The sequence below is a fragment of the Arachis stenosperma genome, chromosome 2 (assembly GCF_014773155.1).
Source record: "Arachis stenosperma cultivar V10309 chromosome 2, arast.V10309.gnm1.PFL2, whole genome shotgun sequence".
Classification (NCBI taxonomy): domain Eukaryota; kingdom Viridiplantae; phylum Streptophyta; class Magnoliopsida; order Fabales; family Fabaceae; genus Arachis; species Arachis stenosperma.
In genome coordinates this window covers 103,976,246-103,988,507 of record NC_080378.1, presented here as the reverse complement: position 1 = coordinate 103,988,507, position 12,262 = coordinate 103,976,246, and the positions used below count along the sequence as shown (strand labels likewise).

At 29.4% G+C, this 12,262-nt stretch overlaps 1 protein-coding gene across 1 annotated transcript; it reads left to right on the top strand.

The window, feature by feature from the left end:
* Window positions 1–8,322: 8,322 nt before the first annotated feature.
* LOC130963351 (transcription factor MYB119-like) lies at window positions 8,323–11,030 on the top strand. Its single transcript, XM_057889477.1, has 3 exons — window positions 8,323–8,927; window positions 9,466–9,592; window positions 10,452–11,030. The coding sequence occupies exons 1-3, from the start codon at window positions 8,323–8,325 to the stop codon at window positions 11,028–11,030; spliced, it is 1,311 nt and encodes a 436-aa protein (XP_057745460.1).
* Window positions 11,031–12,262: the final 1,232 nt, after the last annotated feature.

The following is a 12,262-nucleotide window of genomic DNA, read 5'->3' as shown; positions in this document are numbered from 1 at the left end:
TTGTATTTGAATGAGATCATAACATTCTGATTTATGTAACACTTTTAATTGGGATGATATTTTAAGATTTATATTAGACTATAATTATGTTTTAATGTGTTTGTTTATATTTTATTTATTATTTTATTATAAAACAATTTTTTCGGTTCAACTACGGTCGAACCGATTGAATCTATAAATCAGTAAACCAGTAGCTAGAGCGGTTCGATGACCGGTTCGGTTTTTAGAACCTTGGTTTGTACACCATTGATGCAAGTCTGTGTATCAAGTTTTGGTTCGCTCCGGAGCGGACGGAATTGGCAGAAAGATGCCACTGCAGGGACACCACAATAACTAGACAGGGAAATTAGACAGTTATCATGATGGGATGATGAAGATGCAGGAGCTCCCGTTGGCTACTAACATGGTGTTTCTAATCTTGATTTTTTTGTGAAACGAGCTTTTCCTGAGCATCTTAAATTCCTAATATAAAAAATGCACCCAATAAATTAGAAAATATAGGAAAGTAATTAAGCGTATATCAATATTTTAACAAGATTGAATTGAAAAGTGCACAAACATGGCACAAAAATTAAGATGTTGAGTGTATATGTCAATCAATATATAAGTACAGAAAAAAAAGTATGGAGGGCATTTGAGCAAGCAAACTTCTAACTAAGTATCATTGAAAATTTCACATACAGTGGCACAGGCCCAACAAAATATCCTGCCAACAATATTATTGTTGAGTACATAAAAGGACACACAAGTCTCATGTATAAAAAACCCAAATGAAGAAGTTATATCACTTTAATCAAACATTTTCAAAAAACCACCTGATGAAAACCTATTTAACAATTTCTAATAAACATAAGTAATCATAGACTAACAATAACTCTTTCCTATTCACAATGAAAAATTGGGTGGAAAGAAGGAAAAGAGATTGAAAAACAACTTGAATTCTAAGTCATATTTTTATTCTTGAAGTCTACAAACAGGCTACAATCTTAAACATGCTATAAGTCCATTACAATCTATATGAAGGAGAGAAAGTGCAGAAAAAGAAAAGAAGAGTACTGAAGCTAAATTAGTAGTCTTGCTGAGTTTAACTTTCTCACTAATCAAGTAATAAACAACCATATTCATCACATCAACAATAAAATTTTAGGATAAGAAAATTTTTTCAATAATTTCTATTAATCAAATAATCAACAACAAAACCTACTTCAGAATACAAAATTAATGCACTTAATTTATAAAGTACCTAAATTCTATGCGTGTCTTTTAGTTAATCCATGTTATCTGAAAAACATTGAAGTAATGATAAAAGACAACATTTCTTTAAGCAGTTTCACTAAATAGGGTATATATATTTATATCTTTATACCATAATTATATAAGGAAAAATTAAAACTAGAAAAACCTTGGCTGCAAGAGAATCTTGCTTGGCAACGATACATGTAAGAAATGTCTCTAGAAAAACCTATGTAATGAGCAAAAATAACTAAAAAGAAAATAAAGTGTTTAGTCCCTTAGATCTTGTCTCCCAACTGTTTTAAGTTACAAAATACTAATTAGTCCAAAATATACCTTTAGTATAGTTTGATTATAAAATTTTCAGGTTCCAAATCCTAGAAATCAAATTCAGCAACCCAAGCCTATACCATCATCAACCAAGAAAACAAATCTTAACATTCAAGTATACTCAACCTCTTATCCTTATTTATTATCCTAAAATTCAGATTTACATAATCAAAATTCAATCATTAACAATAAAGTGAGAGCAATGTGAATAAACGAACCAATGACAAGGGCGAGGCCGCGATAGATCAAAGTATCTTTTTTAGATCTCTAACATGGAAAGAATTTATGCTTGGTGATTAAACTAACGTTTTTGCCCTTAGATTCTTATTTTGGAAGAGCATGAAAAAATTCAGTGGTGCTGATAACTTCAATCATTGTACTATGCTTATAATTGGTTTATTAGCAAAATCCTTTTTTCAAAGGTTGGTTAGAACGAATATCTAATTTCATATTTTATTCTAGCAATAATAAATAATATTCTATCAAGATAAACAAAACACAAAAGAGATCGAGAATTTGATGCAGCATATTAAAAATAAGACCATGATAATAAGATTATTTGATGGTGCGTGTATGTTAATCAATAGGAACTACATTTGGTATAAACGAATTTTTCCCTTTTAATTTGTCATGCATTATTATGTAATATAAATCTAATTATACACACGTACTACACTATAACAATTAAAGCAATCTTTGGGTCTCAGGATACAAATTAACTTTCCTTATAACACCTTTAACCGCTAACCACCTATTACTCTTTTATATTCTTCTCATTCTCAAGGAAATCCTCCCTCCATACACACAAAAAGTCTCAAGAATTGCCAACAGACTCCACACACCACCCCAAGAAAAATTATTTCCTCCCCAAACACTCCCAGCCAACCTTCTTGACAGACACTCCTTTTTTGTTTTCACCAAACTAACAAAATCTTATATATTTTTGCATCTCAATCTCTTCACAATCTCAACCTTTCCTTTATGAGTAATATTCTGAATACAATGACATCCAACAATGGCTTTGTATACCAACATAAAACTCAAGAATGGTTCTTGAACCCATCTAATTCACAAACTAACTTCTTTTAGCTTAACTTCCTTAACATGTTTCATCCATTTTTTTTAGTTCTATTTTTTTTGCTCTGTTTTGTTTTCTTTTATGTATTTTTTTTTCTTTCTCTTCCCTTAATCATGTGCATGAATTCAAAGGAAGTTAAAATAATAAAATCCATAAATACCCAAAACAAGGAATTGACAATATGGAATCCATGATGTTATTTCCAACAATGCATAACATTTCAAAATGAATCCAAATTGAAAAAAGCTTATTCTGCCCTAAATTGAGAAAGTAAAGGCAAAAGCAACGAGGAATACATGTACCAGATAAGAAAGATCCAGAATGGAGGTGCAACGCATTGCAGCTGTAGGTCTTCATAGTGGTACCAGTGCATCTTCACCTTTTGCCCTATGTTCTTGGCAAGAACAAAAACAAAACAAAAGAATAAATTGAACCCAGATCAAGAAGAAAAAGATTAATCTGAACCAAATTGAAAAGTGAAACTAAAAAGAAAATTGAACCAAAATGAAAGAGGGCTTAGCGAACCTAAGAATGGGACCAGTCACTACAAGAAAAATGCTGAATACCATCGAATTTACCATCGATTTAGCGTCAAATGTTAGCGATGGGTTTACTGGCGGATTTGGCAATGAATTCATGGGGTAAAAAGTTACCGTTGGATTATATTTTTCGACGGTAAATTTGCTGGTAATATTTGGAGGAAAAACAAAAAAAATTGGCACCGAGATGACTGTTGGATTTATCTACCGATAAAACTTAATTGATGGAACGCTGCATTTTGGTCATACACAATGCATTAAATCCGACGGTAAACCTGATTTAAATTCAAAATGTGCAGCCCTTTCCCCTCACTTTCGAGAACACTCTTATATCTCCCCCATTCTCCTCTCTCTTCTCTCTCCCCTGCAACTACCTCCGTTAGCCCCTCCAGCCACCCTCCGCTAGCGCTACCCGCTTCCATTATCGTGTTTCGTTGCCTCAAACGGGGTTGCTCCCTCTGTCTCCACCACCATTGGAAGATCTGCTGCTGCCACTCTCTTTGTTGTCGGGATTGTATCTCTCCTCCATCGTCCATATAGGTTGCCCTCATCCCTCTCCCTATTCCATCTTGTTTTTATTTTTTTTAATAAAAAAGCCTACCCCTTTTTGCCCTAACCCCCCTTTTTTCCCTCTCGGCGGTGCGTTCCCTCCCTCTCTTAGAGCTTGAAGCTGCGAGTTCTTTTGTCTGCCACTCTGCGAGCTCTGACGTCGCCTTGTCATCGTCTTCTGCCTCTCGTCGGCCATCACTTTCGGCCTCTGTTAGTTGTTTTTCTTGTTGCTGATTCTTCTTTTTAATTGTTATGTTGTTGTTGCATAGATGTTCAGTACTTATAGTTATTGAATTTATTTGCTGTTATTGTTCTTGATTACTTTAATTTTTTGCTAATAATTGTTCAGTTCTCATAGTTATTGCTGTTATGGTTCTTGTTGATTTGTTAGTGATTATTGCTGTTACTGTCATTGTTCTTGTTGATTTCTTAAATTTTTTTGCTAATAATTATTCAGTTCTTGCTAATAATTCTTTTGCTAATTTTTTGTTAGGTGTTATTAAATTTTTTGCTATGTAGTTACTAAATTTATTTGCCTAGCTGTTATTATTCTTGCTGCCTACTTATTGTTTTAGCTATTATTTATTTGCATACTAATTGCTGTTTACTTATTAATCTTATTTGGATATTTCTTTTGTTATTTGACTTGTGCGGACTTGGATGAGATTATATAAAACTTTGGTCGATGTAGAATTTTTAATTTGGATGAGATTTTAAGGTTCGTATTAGAATATAATTATGTTTTGTGTGTTTATTTATATTTTATTATAATTCGATTATTCTGATTGAACTACGGTTGAACCTTTGATCCAGTAAATCAGTAACTAGGTTGAATATCATTCATTCTTCTAATATGATGCTAATAAATTATGTCAACTAAAGTAATAAGATGATACTGCAATATTTCTTGGGATTTTCCGATGGCATGTTGATGAGATCTGATGCAAAACCTTGCTAAAGTAATTGCTGTTTTAGCATTCAAATGAGTAATGCTTGCTTATTATGAAATGTGAAGGTATCTCTGGTGTAAGTCACTAATTTAAGTCATATGCCCTTATAATTGCATTTTTGATTTTTCTAAGGTAGAATGAAAATGAATTAGCAATAATTTTGCACACTCTATTATGAAGTATAATAGTCATGTATGAAACAATTTTAAATGTTTGGTGCAATAAACATTGAACATGTTCTTGTGTATTATTAGATTGTATAATGTAATGTCTTATTGATATTTTTAACAATTTGCTGAAAATATTTCAAGTTTCATTTTGATGTATAATCTTGGATTGTTAGTTATGATAATTTTTCTAATAGAATGTTTAGTGATAAGAACATAACATGACCTGAAAGTTGATGTAATATAATTGTTTTTGGTATATACGAGTTATACTTCCTTTGTCGTAGATTTGGAGTTCATATGGTATAATTGATTTTGACAACATGTTCTTCGATTGGAAACTTAAATCTATGTTTTTAAATGTGAAGTAAATCATTTATCCTTGATTCATTGTAAATGTTAAGTAAACAATTGCTCTTTTGATTTCTAATTTAATTTTGTACAATTTTTATAATTGAACTTGTTTGTGAATTTTTAAGTAAAAATTATAGAAAAATTATTATAAAAAATTAAAAAACTTTAAATCTTGTTAGTTTAGAAATTATTAAATTTAAATATTTAAAATTATATATTAAATTTTCAAACAAATTTTTGAAAAAAAAATTAAAATTTAAGTTTATCGTCGGATTTACTATCAGTTAAATCCACCAGTAACTATTAATTTAATTATTAATAATAAATAATATATTATCGTCAGATTTATCGGAAAAAAATATGAAGGTAACAAGCTTCAAAATTTTGCAATTAAAATTTCATATCCATCGGTAATTATCGATAGACGAAAAAATCTATCGTTAAATAATTACTGGTGAGATTTTTACCGTCAGATTTTTTTAGTAAATCCGCTGGTAAATCCGACAGTATCCGATGACTTTCTTGTAGTGAGTGTTAGAGGGAGGAGAAGCGGCTCAGCAATGGACACAGCAAGAGAAAAGACGAGACAATTCGAATTGATGGAGGGGAATACCATGGCGGCAAGGATTCGCAGAAATGTGATTCGCGCCCTTGCACAATTGAGTTCGTGCGAAAAAAGAGAAGAGAACGCACTATGTTAATGAATCATTCATTAAATTGCTTTGCAGTGGTTGGGACGTAAAACTGCCGCTATATTATTCAGTTTTGTTGCAGTCACCAAACTACTACCACAACCGCCGTGATCCCGCCAATTTACGGCGATTTTGTAAACGGCTGCCAATTTCCTGCCGCCATTCTCCGCATCTGCTGTAATGGTGTATATATATATATGAACAAATTTACTTGTACAAGTGACAACTCTAGCTAACTCTTAATTATGCTATCAATTGTCCTTACTAGCTCAACTAATTTAACTTTTAACTGTCACTTGAACTATAACTAACTCCCTATATTATATTGCCTTGTCATTTTCATTTACTAAATCATCACAAAAAAAATATGATTCAACGTACGTAAGTTTTTTTTTTCATAAATTGTGGGTGGCCCAAATGATTTAGAGTCACCACACAACTTTATTGATGAATCGTAAAAGACTCTCACGATTTATATAGTCTAAATATAGATTTTACTAAATCGTGACAGAGTATGTAACAATTTATGCGTAAATTGTAAAATATATTACTCTATAACAATTTATATAAAATGAAAATATAACCAAATTAAGATAAGAATATTCATGTAATATGTTTTTACTATTTTTTTATTTATGTGGATTATCCTTAAAAAAGTAATAATAAATTTTGGTAATGAAAAAATAAAGAATAATACAACATATTGACCATCTAAAGATTAAGTGATTTTTCGTTGTTGTCCATGGTATCTTTTAGTTTATTAAATTAAGAATTATTTAAGTGAACGAGTAGATTAGACTAACTCATTTTTAGAATTTAATTTTTACTCTAATGCCTCTAATTACAAATTTTTGCTAATAGTTCGAGGTAGTTTCATTTTCACCCGAAAAAAAATCCTAGTAGATAGCAGGGTATTTATTAGCTTTTAAATTATCATTTAATTGTAGGCCAATTTATGTAGAATGTAACGTATAAGTGATAAGTAGGCAAATTTTATTTTTGGTCCTTGATTTGCCATCCAAATCTGAATTCACCTCATTATCACACATACAAAATACAAATAAAGCAATAACATGATGTATATTAAGAGGCATTTACTAGTATTATTGTTCTTTTTTATGAACAAAGCGGCATGGTAGCTACGATTCTTATAGAAGAGAATTTTTCTAGTAGAGTATATATTTAAATAGATTTTTGAAAAATTTTGTATTGGACGCTTTTATTTTCAAAAAAAATTTATTACGTAAAAGTTTTTAAATTTTATAAAAATAAAACATATAATTTTGTTCATTATATTTTTGAAGATTTATTTATCCAAATAAAAACAACTAATGATTAAGATAAAGACTTATATATTTTGTTTTTATAAAGTTCAAAAATTTAATATAATAAAATTTTTTTGAGATGAAAACGTCCAACATAAAATTTTTAGGGACCTATTTAAGTATATACTCATCTTTCTATCATCCACATGAAAATGTTGGGAGATGTTTTTAAATAAATATCCTATTATTATTATTATTATTATTATTATTATATTATTATTATTATTATTATTATATTCCATTGATTTATATATAAGAAACTGTAACATATATACAAAAATTCATGAGAAGAGTGATATCAACAAAGTATTATATATATATATATATATATATATATATATAGACTGCTCTGAAAAATTAAAATAAAATGAAAATCTTAATTTTCTTGGCAAAAGAAAAATATAATAATAAATAATCTTACATTTTGTAGAAAGGTGCTAGTAAATTATTCCGTCGAACAACATAAACCAGTTTTTAATTTATTTAAAATTAATTTTTTCTTTTAAACACGTATCTAGAAATGACTTATATTATCCGATAAAGGAAGTACATACTAACAATTACTTACATTCTTCCATTAGCAACAACAACAACAATAATAATAAATTTATTAATTTTTCTTATTCACTACCTATCTACTCTATGTATAAAGCTAAACAATAAGATTATACATACATTATACAGTTAATGTAAAATAAGATTAAAACAACAATGCAAGAATAATGACTATCTTTCTTAACACCATCACTACATATATTGTTCGTTCAAAGGAAAAGTCAACTGAAAGGCAAGAAATTAGATATAGGTTAAATTATATATAACTATAGCATTATACATACATAAATGAAATTAATATGGATTTAATCACACCATTGATTCCTCCTCGCCATTGAAGATATACATTATGTCCATAAGTGAATTGGAGGAGTTACAAAACATAGTCATTAATTTCTGACCATTTGATATAGTGCAAAATCAATGGCTACAATTCTATTTGTGATGAATTACATATTGCTTAGAATGAGATTCATTGTCCATTAGTGTTAAATTTCATTTTCTTCTCTCAAACCCTTTGTTTTTCCCATTTTGATATTTCACTCTCCTCATGAAATCAAGCACACCATTGAAAGCCTTGAGTGGTAATAGTAGTACTAGTAGTAGTGTTCATGACAATGATATTATTCCATTTCTTCATCATGAGTATGGTGGTAACATGATGAATAAGGTTACTACTAGTTATAGTTTTAATAACCCTTCTATGTGTCGATTAGGGCTTCCTTTAACAGCCATAGATAGGTTCTTATGTAGCCAACAACAAAGCCAAGTCCTTCATAGGAAACACCAACAACACAATGATGATGTTGCAAAGAATAATAATGTTAGTGTTTTTGATGAAGATTTCCACACTAGGTTTTCTAATTGTTATTATGGTGGTGGTTCAAATAATCCTTATTATAAGTTTGAGTGGCCTAATTGCACTACTCAAGAAGCAAGCCTTGTTGTTGATGATGATCATGATCATCACCTCTTAGCAATTAGTAGTGATGATCAAGAAGAGGGTTTCAATTGGCTACAAAAGTTCCTCACATTGTGTCACAATAAAGAAGATGTTCAAGCTTTAGGGGAAAATCTCAAAATTAGGGGAAGGAACCCTAAGAAAAGTTCTTCTATATCCTTGATCAAAGGACAATGGACTCCTGAGGAAGACAGGTTTAATTAGTAAACACAACATTTTTCTTAGCTTCTTCTTTTAATTTGTCTATGTAATTGTATTTTTTATTATGTTGACATATAAAAATTTTCTTCCTTTTTCCCCTTTGCTTCTCTTTTGCATATTATTTTTTTTTTTTTCAATCTATATATGTATGTACGCAATTTTAGTTTCAATCTTATGTTGATACATATAACTTTTCTTCCTTTCTATTTTGCACTTTATTTTAATGTTTATATGTACACACATCCCCAATTTTAGTTCTACATATCTTATGACTTATTTTGAAATATATGCCTAATATTTTTTGAGAATGGAGGTTGTCACTTCTATTTTGATAAGGCCACTTCATTTTTTTTATAAATTTATATAAACATATAATAAAAAAAATCATGTGTCAAATGACATCATAAAAAATAGAAGTCACATTATTATTATTTTTATTTCTTTTTTCTTTTTATTTTGCATAATTTTATATCTGGATGTAGCCAATATGAGTTTCACCCTTCTGTTGATGTATGTATGGACACACTAAAGGAAATTGGAGAAGCTAGTGAAGCAACATGGTATAAGGAAGTGGTCACAAATAGCCGAGAAATTGGAGGGAAGGGTTGGGAAGCAGTGTAGAGAGAGGTGGCATAATCATCTCCGCCCTGATATTAAGGTTCCTTGAAAATTTCATGCTAATCTTTTATATATAACTAGAGTAACAAAATTGAATGATGATAGATTTCAATAATTTCTTTTACAAGATTATGAAATAAATATTTTCTTAGTTATGTATGGAGCATCTAATTTGATTTAGGTATAGCTAGATTCATATTTTCAAGGATCTAACTTTGTAATGTGTAGGTTGTTGTTTCACTTAATTTTCCTATTTTTTCAATGTTTATCATTGTATAGTATTAACATTTTCATAACTTCTCATTCATTTATCTCTTTCTACTTTATTTTTTCAATCTTGCGCGCTTGAATATATATTCTCTTATGTTATAAATTTCATCCTAAACTCACGTTTGTAATTGATGATACGAATTAATTAATAAGGCTTTATCAACTTCACTGAAATCAATGTTTCCCTCCTTTCTGATCCATTGCATTGTTTAACTTCCCTCCAATATTCTATTAACTATGGATGATATGATATGATGAGTTCATAATTAAGAATGCCCCTCTTCTTTATAAAATTCACAGAGACTGAATCAAGTATCATGGCAATATGGCATTGCAAAATTTAAATTACAATATTCAAAGTTTCTTTTAAATTTTTATACATGTTACATGGTCCGTATTGTATATAATAACTTGGTATGAAATAAAAATATATTTGATTACCATAATTATTTTCCTAAATGATTTATGAGTTTATGATCACTAAATTCTTATCATCTATATAGTTACTCATTGCATTACTATTGATTAAATCTTATAATATCATCTATACTCTAACATATAACTTCTTACTTTTGTTATTATATTGTAATTATTTTTTTCATCCATACCAACATTATTTTTGTTTGCAGAAAGATGGTTGGAGTGAAGAAGAAGAGAGGATTTTGGTAGAAACTCACATGAAGGTCGGAAACCGTTGGGCTGAAATCGCGAAGCGAATACCCGGACGAACCGAAAACTCGATCAAAAACCATTGGAACGCAACAAAAAGAAGACAAAACTCAAGGAGAAAGAACAAGAAGCCACCATCATCATCAACCACCTCAAATAATAATGGCAAACCCCAATCTTCAATTCTTGAAGACTACATTAGAAGCAAAACCCTAATTGGTACCAATAATATCACTGCTCCTATTACTACTACCACTACTAATTCAACACCAACTATTACTAGTGAATCTGAATCTATCACTAATAATAGTGATAATAATAATAATCCATATTATTTATCTCCAACAATCATAGCTGAATCATCATATGATGATGAGTTACTCTTCATGCAACAACTTTTCAAAGAGAATAACCAAATTGTCAATGGAGATGCTGTTATTAAGAACCCTAACGATGAATGTGGTGATGGGTTTGTTCATTATTCCAATTATTATTATCCTCCAAATCCAGGGAACATGCACAACCCCATCATCAATTGATGAACAATAATAATGGAGGTGCAACAAGTTCATCTTTGCAATAATCATGAGGCTTATGAGAAGAATCACAACATGGATTTTCATTTAAGATTCAAGACTGTTCAGTTGTGAAGAATAGGGAGATGGATGTGTTAGAGTGAGTTAGTTTCCACTCATCATCAGTTTTTTAAATGTTTCTTTTCCACGAATAATATATTTATATATTTTATGATATTATATGAAATCCAAACATAGGATTTTTTTACGGTTTATGGCATTTTAATTTCATGAACTTTGGAATAATTTATTTCATTATTGTGTCGTTAGGGGATTAAAATTGCTTTATATGATGCATAAATCTGTTGTGAATAATAAATAATAATTATACGGTCATACAATCAACTTGGATTGGTCGAGTGGTCAGCTCACTCATCCACTTAAACAAGTATTAGGGGTTTGAAACCCACCTTGTGCATGCAGCAACCCATTGACCAGCAACAGACCCTTAAATAGAACTCTAAAAAAATGAGTGATCTCACACTATTAAAAACATTATGGTTCTAATTTGAAGATGATTTCCCAACAAAATATGTTAGGTAACCCCTTCATACATTTTGCTTATGCCTAATTAAGTAATATTTAGTTCACATGTTAAGATTCAATGAGCTGTGCAGTTATCCATACTAAATATTTTTATTGAATTAAAAATTGAAACAATTTGACTTTTTTTTTTTTTAAGAATAAACACCCAAATTAAAAAATGTTAAATTAGATACTTTATGATCCTCAATAAATTTTTATTGCTTTAGAAATTTTTGGGATAAATTGATTTTTCTGTAAAGAAAATTAATTTGTCTTAAAAGTATTTGTCTATAATCTATAATTGTTTTATAATCAAATTAAATTTGTTAGGTACTTATTATTTGATACACATATTAAAAATTTTATTGAAAATGATAAAGGATCTAATGTTTTTGATAAATGTTATTCGACTTCCAAAGTAATAAAAATGTGTTCATCAACAACTATATAAATTGACTAATTTCTTCAAATAAAGCTATATTAAATTATGATTAAATTTTTATTTATATGTTTTATTAGATTAATTTTAATTATTTTTTTTAAATGATAAAAAGAATTTGATAGACTAACATGTCAAATCATCGATAAATGAAATAGATTAATATTTTAAGTCTATTTTATTTCTACGAGTTGATCCGTCTTGCATGATTTACTTTTGAGTGAGATTTAGT

What these genes read in the sequence shown, in the direction of transcription:
- LOC130963351 (XM_057889477.1), top strand. Translation starts at nt 8,323, where the DNA reads ATGAAATCAAGCACACCATTGAAAGCCTTGAGTGGTAATAGTAGTACT. An exon ending in TGGACTCCTGAGGAAGACAG is followed by an intron (nt 8,928 to 9,465) that starts GTTTAATTAGTA and finishes GACACACTAAAG; the next exon opens with GAAATTGGAGAAGCTAGTGA. An exon ending in ATCTCCGCCCTGATATTAAG is followed by an intron (nt 9,593 to 10,451) that starts GTTCCTTGAAAA and finishes TTTTGTTTGCAG; the next exon opens with AAAGATGGTTGGAGTGAAGA.